The sequence below is a fragment of the Camelus ferus genome, chromosome 17 (genome assembly GCF_009834535.1).
Source record: "Camelus ferus isolate YT-003-E chromosome 17, BCGSAC_Cfer_1.0, whole genome shotgun sequence".
Lineage (NCBI taxonomy): Eukaryota > Metazoa > Chordata > Mammalia > Artiodactyla > Camelidae > Camelus > Camelus ferus.
In genome coordinates, this window is record NC_045712.1 from 24,846,489 (window position 1) to 24,859,214 (window position 12,726).

The 12,726-nt window shown below is 56.3% G+C and overlaps 1 protein-coding gene across 6 annotated transcripts in view; it reads left to right on the forward strand.

The window, feature by feature from the left end:
* The first annotated feature begins 9,492 nt into the window (after positions 1–9,492).
* CACNA2D2 (calcium voltage-gated channel auxiliary subunit alpha2delta 2) overlaps positions 9,493–12,726 on the forward strand; it is a 136,916-nt gene continuing 133,682 nt past the window's right edge. For all 6 annotated transcript variants that reach the window (XM_032458434.1, XM_032458437.1, XM_032458435.1 and 3 more), the window contains exon 1: positions 9,493–9,981. In XM_032458434.1, the coding sequence (XP_032314325.1) occupies positions 9,767–9,981 (215 nt within the window). In that variant the 5' untranslated portion in view covers positions 9,493–9,766. The remainder of the gene's footprint in view (positions 9,982–12,726) is intronic.

Genomic DNA, 12,726 nt, shown 5'->3' on the forward strand with positions numbered 1-12,726 from the left:
TTTCCCTGGAGCAGATCCTACCTTCACTCCTTTTACTGCTTCTCCCATGTTCCCTTCACCTGGAAAGTCCTCTCCTTTACCTCTAGAGAGCCTTCCTGTATTTTCGCAGCAGAAAGCAGTTCCCTCTCCTCATGCATCCCAAAGTGCAGATGTTCATCTCTGCTGGGCCCAGGGATCCATGGAGGGAAAGGGGAAGGGCAAGGCAAGGGGCAGGGGACCCTTACCTTACCCGTGGGATCTGAGATCTGCTCCCTGGCTATGTGGGGACAGATCCCCAAATGCTTCCTGCAAAGCTCTGCCTGGAGGTACCTCAGGTGGAGCAGGCAGAGCAGAGAGGTTCAGTCCAAGCAAGACAGAGGAGGCCTTTTAAATGTTAGTCAAACCCAAAGGTGGGCAGGAAGTGCTGATTTGCATGCCATGTGCGTAGTTTTGCGTATTGAGATAAGATGGACTTACTAATTTTTTTTTTTTTAAAGACTACAGTATGCCTCAACCCTGCAGGAGCTGGACTGGGAGTCAGATCCCATCTCTACTGCTTCCCGGCCAGATGGAACAATTCACTTGGAACCACTGGAGCCTCAGTTTCCCCATCTGCTCAATGGGGCTAATGCTATCTACTTTGAAGGTTACTATGAGAATCAGGCATCTTTCCAGCCCCGTGCCTGGTATGTAGTGGGGAAGGAAAGGCTGGAGGAGAGGGGGCAATGATGATGGGGGTTATGATTCTCATTCACTTTCTGGAGGAAACATCAAGAATTCTCTTCTGAAAATCACAAGAAAGCCACAATGACCTGGGTAAGTCTTTTTCCTTTGTACAGTGAATATAAGGGGAGGTAGGGAGTAGGGGCACTCCAGTGGGAGTGAAGCCCTTGCAGTCTCTGTTTTCCAGGAAGCTACAGTAAAACTCTCAGTGAGGTCAAAGCGAATCTAGAGGGCCAGGGGGTCAGCAGACCCTGGGATGAGGAGATTCCAGACCTGTCCAGATTTCTATAAGAACAGCTAAACCAAGGGTGGGGAATAGCTCAGTGGTAGAGAGCGCGCTTAGTGTGGTTCAAGCCCCAGCATCTCCATTTAAAAAAAAAAAAAAAAGCAGCTTTAAAGAACAGCTGGGCCAGGGTTCTGAGACCAGCCAGAACAGGAATAAGTTGCCCTGGAGTGTTCAGCAGCATTTCTACAGTACGTGTATGGGGTTGTGGTGGGGCACTGAGTGACGGGGGCTTAGGGGGAGCCCTCAGTCCAATCAGAGACATGTGGTTGGCAGAGAACAGTACAGGGCCCTAGGAGGAGGTTATGTGGAGTTATGAGGGCAGGATCCATCTCACTCCCAGGGGTCTGACTGCAGGACTGGCAGGGGTCACATGGCAGGCCTGACCCCAGACCCTAGCATGATAGAGGTGATATATTAATACATAGTCATTTAGTCATTCTCAGCACTTGACATGCCCTATCCTCTGAGGGGCCTGACCATGCCTGGCGTACCTACTATCCCTGGGGTCAAGCACCACCCCCACCCCTGCCCCATGCCTGACTCATCGCCAGTGTTTCCTGTCCATGGCCTGCTCCCAGCCACCCGATGGCAGCTGGCTTGGATTTTCAGGCAAGACCTGAGTGGTTTGTTGCAAACTGCTGAGTCCACATCCTCATCCTCCCCGAGGTCTCTCTGTCTCTCTCAGCGAGTCTCTCCACCCGCCTCTGCCTCTCCAAAGCTCCTCCTCACTCATTTAGAAATTAAGACCTCAGCAAGATGGTGCTCTGGAGCTGCCAGACTGGGCTCGAGGAGGCTGTGGCAATTGGAGTGGGAGAGGCCTTCCAGCTGGTAGGAACATAAGCAGGCAGAAGCCGCTTCACTCTCCTCCAGACCCTTACTGGCCTACCTGGGTGCAGCTTTTCAAGCACCCTCTTCTGCTTGCCTGGAGCCCAGTGAGGCTCTAGGACAGCCTTACTCTGCAGTCAGAGGGCTTGGCTCTGCCTTGGGAATTCCAAGACCTCCAGGGTCTGTCTCTAGGCCGCTGATGGGGCCCTCTGCTGCCTGCATTTGTCCTGGTAACTGCCTTGCTCTGCTGACCACAGTACTGGCCTCTATTAAGGAAAGGATAAACAAATACCCAAGATGGGACATAGGCCAGCTCTGACCACAGGAGAGTGCCATGAATGGCCCCAATCAAAGACCCAAGGGGCCTGGGTTCTGGCCTCAGAGGTGCCACTGTTCACTAGGTGACTTTGGGTCCAGCCCAAGGCATCTCTGAGGCCCAATTTGCCATTTATGGAATAGAGTGAGGAGTCCACAGAGGTCCTGTTGTCCTTTGAAAGTGGCTTGATCATCTCCAGAACATCCAGGCTGTTTCTTACCTGCCTAGACCCTGGTTTCAGTTGGGAAGGGACCTAGAATCCCTGCAAGCCATAGTCACTTGGGGCCCTTGTGTCCTGAACAACTTCCCTTTCCCCACCTGGGGTACAATGGTCCCAAGCCAGTCTCTGCCCTGCTTGTCCCTCCAACTTCCAGCCCTGCACATTTCCTGCTACACCTCACAGGCTTCCATTAAGACCAGGTGCTCCTTTCATTTGCCTAACCTGGTGCTACTTCATGCTGGCAGAGGAGAGAGTGTTTCCATACAGGTCGGGGAGATGAACAGCCCTGTCTGCTTTGACCCATTGTGTGGCCTGAGGAGCGGGAGCTTCCAGCCTGCTGCCCATCTGTCTTGAGTGTCCCCAGCCTCCCTTGTACCCTCAGGCTGCAAAGTAGCCTCCAATCCAGCATGACCTTCCTCAGCAGATCCTCGTGGCTCACACATTCCCCCTTGGGTCAATGTCATAGAAGACTTCATAGGGGACGGGGGGTTAGGGGTTGGAAAATACCCTCCTCCTCCCAGGGCCTGGGTAGTTGCTGAATTATAAGTGCATTTAGACTGTGTTTGAGGCTAATGGCCTGGCTTCAGGGACAACATTTCCAGGCTGAGGGGGGATCCTCCAGGATCTACATCTCCAGACCACTCCAACCAGTAACGAAGGAGTCCATACCTCCTTCTTCCCTGCTCCTTGCCAAATGTCACCCCAGGCCCCAGAACGGGCAGAGATATCCAAGGCCATAACCCAGGGCTGCAGTGGCGCCGTGATTCAGGGAAAGCCCCATATTCAGTGCTAATGGGAAAAGCTAGACTGGTTTCTGGCAGGAGGCCTCCCTTTTCCTCCCTGTCTAGTGTCCAAGGAACTCAGGGAGGGTCCTGAGTGCTGGCACAACCCCCTAGAAGGCAGGGGCCTTGTGAAATGGGGCCGAGCAGCTTCTGGGCTGTCTAGCCTCTCACTGCAGACTGCTCCTACTGGCCCTGCTGCCACCTCCCACAGCATCAACTTCTTTCAGTAATCGAAGAACACCTAGCCTCATCTGTCTTCAAGGCTCAGCAAAAAAGTGCTAACTGCCCCTCACAGGAACAGCAGCCATCAGTTAAATTAAGTGATAGTGGAGCCAGGTCCTGTCCTCCCCTCAACCACCTAGCAGAGGCTAATCCTCTGGTGGGCAAAAGCCAAGAGATGCTTTTAAAAGAAGCAGAAGGTTTGAGGACTCTTCCCAGGGTGTTTCCCCAGCCCATGGCTCAAGTGGGTACTTCCTGGGGTCTCGCCTTGCTCTCTCCTGCCATTTCATGTCCATGTACTTCAGGTGCCTCTGGCTGTTGCAGAGGGGAAGGTGGATGGCGGGATGTGTGGACCTGCCCCCTCTCAGGAAACATCTCATGCTCTGCTCTCACATTGAGCAGAGATAACTCCATCAGGAGACACATCCCTGGCTTGCTGGTTTCATTCACCAAGTTGCCAAAACCCTCTGTGCCTTAATTTCCTCATCTGCAAAATGAGCAAGTTAGGGACAGTTTGTTTCCAGAATTACAGACAAATGGATCCCAGCAATGGGCAGGGATGGGAACGGACTGGGAAGCCCTTTCCCAGTCTTGGTGGGGGAGGCCAGCGCCTGTTCCTCTCCACTCTCTGAGGGCATGGAGGGGTGGCTATCAGAGGAGGCAATTTGCCGTGGCCATTCTGCTGAGGTGCTGATGGGGCATTAGGTGGTGATGGAGGGCCGCCTCCATCAGAGCCTGACTTAGCCCAGCGCTGACACTCTTCACTTCCACCTGGAGGCAGAAAAACACGTCTCGTGGAGAGTTAGAGCCCCTGTCAGTGCTGGCCGGGGGCTCCGAGGAGACTTTTATTTATTTGGAAGCTGTTCAGACACCTAATGCTCTTTGGAGGGGAGAATTTCTCTCTTTTATTTGTCCTCATTTTCTCTTGCCGTGGTGGGATGGATACCTTGGGGGAGGGGGCTAACTCAGCGTCTGGGCTCATGTACTGCATGTGGGACACAGGGGTGGCACTGAGGGGCCTCCCACTCCCCTGGGGCAGATGTTCAGGTCAGGGTCCTCCCAAGGGGGTTTCTGAGGACTCTGAAGGCTCCAGTGCATGGGAGGGGCACAGAAGACAGAGTCTCAACCTCAATCTGGAGCCTGGGTCTCTTTGCTCAGTATAACCCTGGGACAAGCCCTTGCGCCTCCCTAGGCCTCAGTTTCCTCATCTGTCAAATGAGCAGGTGGACCAGAGCTCTCCAAAGAAAACTCCAGACTGTCCAGGACAGCTACTGGTGGGAATGGGGACCAGCAAGACAAGGGCTCCTGGTCGGAGCAGTCCCTCCGGCTGGTCACTCATGCCTGAGCTGAGAGGACTCGAGCTTTGTAAGGGCAGTGAAGGCAGGAAGGTGAAGCTGTGCTTCCCTGTGCTTACACAACCAGTGGTCCTTCTCAGAGGATGATGCTACCCGGAGTCCTGGAATCCTGGATGCAGGGGTGAACAGCCTCTTGACATCCTGGCTCATGGTCACCTCTGAGCCGAGGCTTGCCCCACGCTGCCTGTGAAGCCACACCATTGTCTCCCTGCCTCTGTAGGGGGGCTCCCCCAGGGGCTGCATTCCCCCCTCCTACTGGTGAAGAGGTGCAGCAAGGAAGAAGCTGGGGCCTGGGCAGACAGCCTCCTCACTGTTCCCTGCACAACTGCAGCCTAGTCCTGCCTCAGGCATTTGCCCAGACCCTCTGCCAGGGATGCTCTTTCCCCTGCCTCTAGCCATTCATCCATCCTTCCCTCCCTGCTCTGCCATGCCAGTTTCAAGGCCTCTTCCTCCAGCAAGCGTTCCCTGACCACCTGAGCTGTGCAGCGCTGAGTGACCACGTTCTCTGTTTTGCCCACTTGGCACAATTATGCCTGGTTTGAGGTATTCACTGTGTTTTTCTTGTGTATCATATTCCCCTGCTAAGTGGAGAGCTCGCAGGGGCCAAAGATCAAGCCTCTTATACCTGCCAGAACCTACCTGATTAACCATTGTCCTCTCTCTGTCAAATAATCCGGGTTCGGTGACCCTCATGATTACAGAGGTCTTACCACGGAGCATCCACCGCAGTGCAAGAACTGGTTTTCTCCAGGAGCCCCATGCTGGGTTCTTGGCTTCTCTCATGTTGGAGGCGGGGATGGGGACAATAAGGCCCAGGATCTGGGGGCTCTGACTAGCCTCACCCTTGGTCATGGGAGACAGATCTGGGATGACAACCCAGGTCTCCAAACTCAAAGCTCCATGTCCTGATCTACACTGACCCCTGGGTGGCCTCGGGCAAGTCTCCTCCCCTCTCTGGGCCTCAGCTTCCCCTTCTCTCTAATAAGGGGGTTCTACAGGCTCCAACAGTCTACAACCTGGGGCTTGGTTCTAACTTTGGTGTGCAGGTGGTGATGGCTTGCACTGCCTGAAAATGTTAAACTCCATTTATTACAGTAAATGGCACTAAACTGATTGTGGGTCAATTATTGTGCAGAGGAGCCTTGATGGCTTCTTGATATATTCAGAGATGGGGTCCCTATCTGCTTGCATCTGGAGGCCATGCTGCATCTGCACCATGCTCAGGCAGGGGCATTTGTGGGGCCATCGCATCCCTGGCTGTCCCCAGGGTACTAGTGGATGAGCTGTAGGAGCCTGCAGGTGCAGCACTGGCAGTCAGCCCATGCCTGAATGTGTCCTTGCTGGAGACCCTTGGGAACCACTAAGTCCAGCCCAAAGAGGGCAGAGAATAGGCATGTCAGAGGAGGCTTGTTGAGGTGGGGATGGCCTCCTGTTATAGAAGGACACTTGCCAAGGCCAGAGCCAGCTTGAGTGACCCAAGTGGAGACAGAGCTGGGTCAATGGGGCCCAGGAGGACAGGTCCTACCCTCCCTAATATGCAAGATCCTGTTCCTCTTGCAAGGCCAAGTTGGAATCCTTCCTCCTTTTCCAGGAAGGCTTCCCTGCCTGCCAGCATGTAGGACCTGTCCTTCTCAAGGATACCTGAGTCTCTCTGTGGTTTCTCTTCATTAAGCTCTTGCTAAGTACCAAGTCCTGCCCTTAGGGTGTTACATGCTTTGGGTCTTCAGACTATCCTTGCTAGGTGGGTATCATGTCTCCCATTATATCACTGAAGAAAGAGAGGCTCAGAGAGACAAAATGACTTGCCTATACAACCTGTGATACCTGATGCCCAAGCTGACACTCCTTATGCCCAGGCCCAACCAGTCTTCCTAGGCATACCCCCAGGCTCCTGGAGATGCCACCCAAAAGTCCTTACATCAACGATTCCTCTGCCTTCCCAATGGCCAGGCTCTGTGTGGGGCCCTGAGTGGGTGACAGGGGCAAGTGACATGGTTCCCAGCTTGGCAAGAGTCCAGGTTGCCAATGTTTTTCTGAACCAAAGACAGAGGCTGCTACATATGTGTGTGTGGCTGGTGGGGGGACAGGAGAGTGGGGACAGGGAGGGGGAAGCCTGTCTAGTTGAGGGGAGGTCCAAGAAGTCTTCCTGGCATAAGTGGTATTTATGGGTTCATAAATATTCTGGATTCAAGTGGTAGAGATGAGGGAGAGTGTTCCAAGTGGAAGGAACCGCAGGGGCAAAACCCTGAGAAAGCCAGTCCAGCCTACTGGCTTATGGAGCAGCAAAAGGGTGATGAGTGGAAGGCTGAAGTAGGGATCCTGCTGCCTCAGGTGTCCCGGACACTCTTGATGGGCTTTCTCGTCCCTTAGGACTTGCTTGGCACATAGTAGGTTTTCCATGAAGACCTCTTAGTCTCTACTGGCCTTCCCAGATGACTTCCCCTCAGCTTACGTGCAGAACTGGCACCCACCAGGCCCCCCGCCGCTATCCACTGGCTGCAGCTTATCTGCCCCTGCTGCCCTCCGTCTTCCAGCACAGGCATCTCTGGCCAGGTGGGTAGCCCCAGGCTTTGGCTGCTAAACCTGTCAATGCTCCTGCCCTAGAAGTCCCCCTCTTCCCCGGGAAGGCTTGATTTTTCCTCCCATGATTTTAACCTGTGGCTAGAGCCAGCCACCAGGAGACGGAGGATGTTGTGAGCCTCAGAAGTTGGAGTGTGTAAACTCTTACTACCCACTTACTCTTAATTACCTCCCCTCCTTATTTGTCTTCCTTTAACGGCCTGTCAACCAAAATCTCCCGCCTTTCCCTCGGCGCCAGCGGCCTCAATTAGGTGTACATCTGTGGCGGCTAGAACTGAAATGCCCAACTACCAACGCCGACTTGCTGCACCCAGGCTGGGGGCAGGTGCCTGATGGCCTGGGCATTCTTTGGTCAGTACTTCCACCCTGGTGTCAAAGGGCAGGGAGGCTGCGCCTGACATTTCTCACTCTGCCCCTACAGAGTTGGCCTTGGGAAAGTTCCCACCTAACCTCAGAGGGCACCCAGGAGGGGTGATGCCCTTTGTGCTGGTCCCCTGGGGCCATGAGCAGAGACATTTATTCAGCAGAGAGATGGGGGAGGATACCACAGGCCAGCCCTTCTCTGGGCAACAGTGAGATAGAGATACTAGAAACAGCAGGGGGCTGGGAGGGGGCTAGTTAGGTTAGCTCAAGCTTGTTGACTCTTCTGTGCAGCATCCCCTCCCCCTTCTGTCCAACTGGAAGCACTGCCCTGCCCAGAGGCCGGGGTGTGAGCATCTGGCACAACCAGGCATCTGACTCAGAGAGGGCCCTGCTTGTCCCTCATAGAGCTGGCCTGGCTTGGCCTCCCACCAGGCCCCTCCTGTTCACCAGGCCCCAGGCATATCAGGGGTTTGGGACCCAGGGCCTTCCTTTGATAACGTGCTTGGGGCCTATGGCAAGCCTTGGTCTGGCCCCTGAAGACCCACTCAGTTCAGGGGAGGATAACACTCCAAAGCTGTTCGCCTTTGCTTGTAGGGGTAGGGCAAGGGTGGGACAGCCCAGGCAGGACTGAGGAGTAAGTCAAGGGTGTCCTGAGCTCTATTTCCAATCCTTGACCTCTACCTTCCTTGGTCCAAGGGTTCCCATTCTTGCCTTTAAACTGCAAATTCTTTTTCAGCCTGACTTGTGCATAGGTGATGGGAAACTCACCCAGATATCATAAGGTGGGGGCTTTTTCTCAGGTGGTTACTGCCCCTCACTCCTCATGTGAGGCACAGACTCTGTGAGCAGTTACTGCTAATGGTGTTTTGCCCTGTGCCAGGCTGGCAGGGAGCATACTCCCATCCTATCCGTACCAGGGGCAGAAGAGGGTCCCAGGGCGACTTCAGGGGGAGTCACAGGGATGTTCTCCCCCAATCATGAGTGTTTCAATTTACCAAGCAATTCACTCCTATTCTCACTTCATCCTGGAAATGGGGGTGGGCACCCACACAAGCATTCATAAGGAAGGAGACTGAGGCTCTGAGAGGCCCAAAAGCTGCAGTCAGAAATGACACCAGCCCAGCCTTCTTCCAGCGGCAGGGAAGAGCCAGGAACCTCCAGGACAGAAATAATTGGATTATGCAGGGGTGAGTTTCCTGGCACTAGAGGAGTCTAAATAGAGGCTGTGCCAGCCTTGGGGGCTGGGGCTTGGGGCTGGTCTGCTCACAGTGGCTGCTTAGCCCAAGGAAGTGAAATGAGCAGTTTCAGAGGGCTGTATCCTGCCATTCCCAGCCTCTCACAACCGTGCAACTGGACCTGGTTACTACTCAGGGAGCCGGGAGACCCCGGCCCTTTCTCTCTGTCGGGAGCTGGGGACCCAAGTCTCCCCATAAAGGACTCTTGAAGGTAGCTGGAGCCCCAGGGAATGTGAGTTCAACACCGCTGCCCTCTACTGCGATCTCTGCTGAAGCCTGTCATTCCACCATTAAACCTATGACTCCAGGCCTTAAGCCTGGTGAAGGTCGAGCCCCCAGAAGGGTCACACATGTGATTGCCCTGGGCCTCGGGGCCAGGGACCCTTCCCGCGGTGCGGCGGAGAGGAGCGTCGCGGTCTGAGGCGTGGGGTAAGGCGCACATTGGGAACTCTGACCGCGCCTGAGGTGCAGGACGCGCGCACCCGGGCTCGGCTCGACCACGCGGGCCAGCAGGGCAGGCTAGGGGCGGCGCGCGGACGACGGGCGCGCAGGCACGGTCGGGCGCGTAGCCGCGGCGGGGGCGCGCGGGGGCGGGCCGGCCGGGGAAAGGGGTGGGGGAGGGCGGCGCCGGCAGGTTGGCGGCGGCCGCTATTTGAGCGCTGGTCCGGGACCTGGCGCTCAGAGCGCTTCGAGCTAGCGCGGCGGAGAGATCTCAGCGCGCAGCCCGCAGAGGCGCTGCGGTTCGGGCAGCCCCGGAGGCCACGCGCGAAGAAGGCAGAGGAGGAGGAGAGGCCGACTGCCACCCGCCCGCACCCCGCCACCCGCCGCCGCCTCCCCCTCCGCCGCCGCCCCCCACCCGCGGCGCCGCATCTTGAATGGAAACATGGCGGTGCCGGCTCGGACCTGCGGCGCCTCTCGGCCCGGCCCGGCTCGGACCGCGTTCCTCTGGCACGACCGCGGCCCTCGACCTGGTCCAGGCGCCGGGCGCCGGGTGGCCCGGCCCCCGCGCCCGCTGTCGCTGCTACTGCCGCCGCTGCTGCTGCTACCGCTGCTCGCCGCCCCCGGCGCCTCTGCCTACAGCTTCCCTCAGCAGCACACGTAAGTGGCCTCTGCCGGCCGCGGGACCCTGGCCGAGCTCAGCGCCCCCCTCCGCCCCCCGCCCGCGCCGGTCCCTCTCAGAGCCCCGCGTCGGAGCGGCGGCGCTGGGTCTCGCTGCCCTCTTCGCCCGGGGGCAGCGGCCCCAAGCCCAGAGGGCGGGCAGCCGGGGTCCCGGAGCTTCTGGCTGCGTCGCGAAACTTCCCCGAGGTGCCCCTTCTCCCCCCATCCCCCAAACTGGGCAGAGCAAGATCTCCAAGCCTCCTGTTGGAGTGGGGGTCCGAGCTTGCCGGCTGATTCCCTTGCCACTGTCCGGATGAGAGGGGAAGTTGGGGTTGGGTGAAGGGGCGGCTCCGCGTCTGCCCTGTAGTTCCTCCTGGGTAACAAGCTGGCGTTTTAGAGCTAGAGGTGGGGGGCACCTCCACACCTGTCTTCACTGTCCTTTTCCTTTGAGGGGGAGGGCTGGATGCAGAGGATGCGAGCACCTTCCTGTTTGGCCAGTGCCACAGAGGGGGTCAGTGTCCCCTGTTCTTGCCCCGCCCCCACCACACCTGGAGGAAGGGTCCCCTGGAAAGCACAATTGGGAGGTGAAGATGCCGGAGTGGGGGTGAATGGCAGAGAGGACCCCTGCCTGCCCCTGTTGCTGCTGATGCCAACAAGGGCATCTCCCGGCCCTGCCAGCTTCTGCTGGTTCTCTGTGGTCCTTCTGAGCTTTCTCTCCCTCCCCAAGAGCCCCAAAATTCAGGCATCCTCCTCCAATTGAGCTTGGCCAGATGTGTCTGGGGCTGGGAATAGGTATTCAGTGCCTGTGGCCTTTAGGACAGCAGCTGTTTCTATGGGCACCATGACCCAGCCTTATGTCAGTACCCAGACATCCTGTGGCTTTGGGGCACCGTGACCACCTTGCTGTCTGTTATCTGTCTCCGGGTCTGAGGAGCCACCTGTCTTTAGACTCCTGCACCAATGGCCGTGGCTGCTAGTGGTCAAGGGGAAGGGTCTGGCTTTTGGAAAGGGGAAAGGCTGGCTCTGCATCATTAGACCAGTTGCGCCCAAGGGTAGGAGCCCCTGGTTCTGCCTTAAAACCTGCCAACTCCAGCTTGTAGGTTCTCCCAGATGAGGGAAAAACAAACTCTCACTGTCTGAGTCTCTCTCCGTCTCATCATCTCTCGCCTCAAACAGCCTGGCTGTGCTCAGGCGGGTGATCAGTAGGCAAATTACAGGTGCCACACGGACGTGTCCTCTGTCAACCGTCTGGATTTTTCATGTGTCTATGTGGGGTGTGTGCAGGGAGAATAGAATCATATGGAAGTTTAGGGCTTGTGGGTGCGTTATTGTCTTTCGTTTGCTGTGATGAAAGTGGACTGAAGTCATGATGTTTAAAAAGAGCAAAAGCATTATTTTTTTGTTGTTCTTTTTTCCTCAAAGCCAAGAAACAGTTTTTTTCCCCCTAGCCATTTGGTAGCTCCTTGAGTGAAGGTTTCAGTAGATGTCTCTTTTCACCTCTTCCCACCTCACTCCTTCTCCTTCCAACCTGCAGTGGGTCAGATGGCTCCTGGGCCTGCATTGTGCATTTGTGAGACCCTGACCAGAGTGGACACCTGTCCCTCCGTCCCCAGCCAGAAGACCTGCTGAGGCAGGTGTGATGGCAGCAGCACATTTTCAGCTGGACGCTCTTCTCTTGTCAATATAGTTGGAGCTAATTTGAGGATTTGGGACATGCCTTCCAAATTGTAATTAGGGAATGAGAGCGGGGGTGAGGTGAGGGCTGTGCAGCTCTGAGGGTCCAGGGGGAGGTGACTAACGGTGCGACGGCACGCAGGGCTGGCGGTGACAGCCAGCGCCCTTCAGCTGCCCTGGTCCTGCAGATACCGATGCCCATTGATCTTCGGAGAGAGGAAGGGGAGGGAATTGAGTGAGGGTCCCTCCCACCTCCCTGGCATGGCCATGCCTAGTTCGAGTTGAGACTTTTGTTGAGCTGACATGAAAGGCTCAGGCTGCTGCCCTGGGGCTGCTCAGAGGCCGGTGGCCTTCCTAAATTCTCCTGGGTTAGCGTGGCCAGGCTAGGATGGGACTTTGATACAGGTGGCTTTCTGAACTGAGAACTGGGACTCTCAGCTCACAGTACTAGGGTGATGACCCCTCAGTGGAGAGGGCCCTTGACAGGAAAGTCATTTCCTCATTAGCTTCTGGCAATGTGACAGGGCCCAGCTTTGCAAGCTGCTGCTTTTTAAGCGAGTGTGGGTTTGGGGTCCGGTGGCCATTATTTCTGTAATCGCTCTGGCAGCGTGGCTTTCTGCCCACCAGGCAAAGCAGACCAAGGCTGCTGCTGGATGAGGGAGGGCAGGGGAGTTACCACTGAAGGGAGGACGGGGCTTTGATTTGAGGGGTGGATCTCTCACCCCACCTGGACCCAGATCTGGTCTTCAAACAAGAAGGAGGCCACGTGTGCGTCAGCACATGTGTGTGCATGCGTGTGTCAGGTGAGATGGGGGAAATGGGAGTCAGAGCACACATTCTCCTTCTTACCTCCTTCCTCCTGTTTCCTGTTTGCTGCTGGCTGAGGGGCAGCCGTCGCTGTTTTGCCTCTCCTTGTGTCTTTTCCTTTCCCAATCCTGTCCATCTTCTCCCTTGTCCCCTGCCTCCTCCTTCAGTCTCTCATCTTTTCTCCCACCTCCCCCCACTTCCTTGCCCATCCCTCTCATCTCTCTGTGCCCACTCTGCCCTGCTCACCTCTTTTTTCATCTCTAT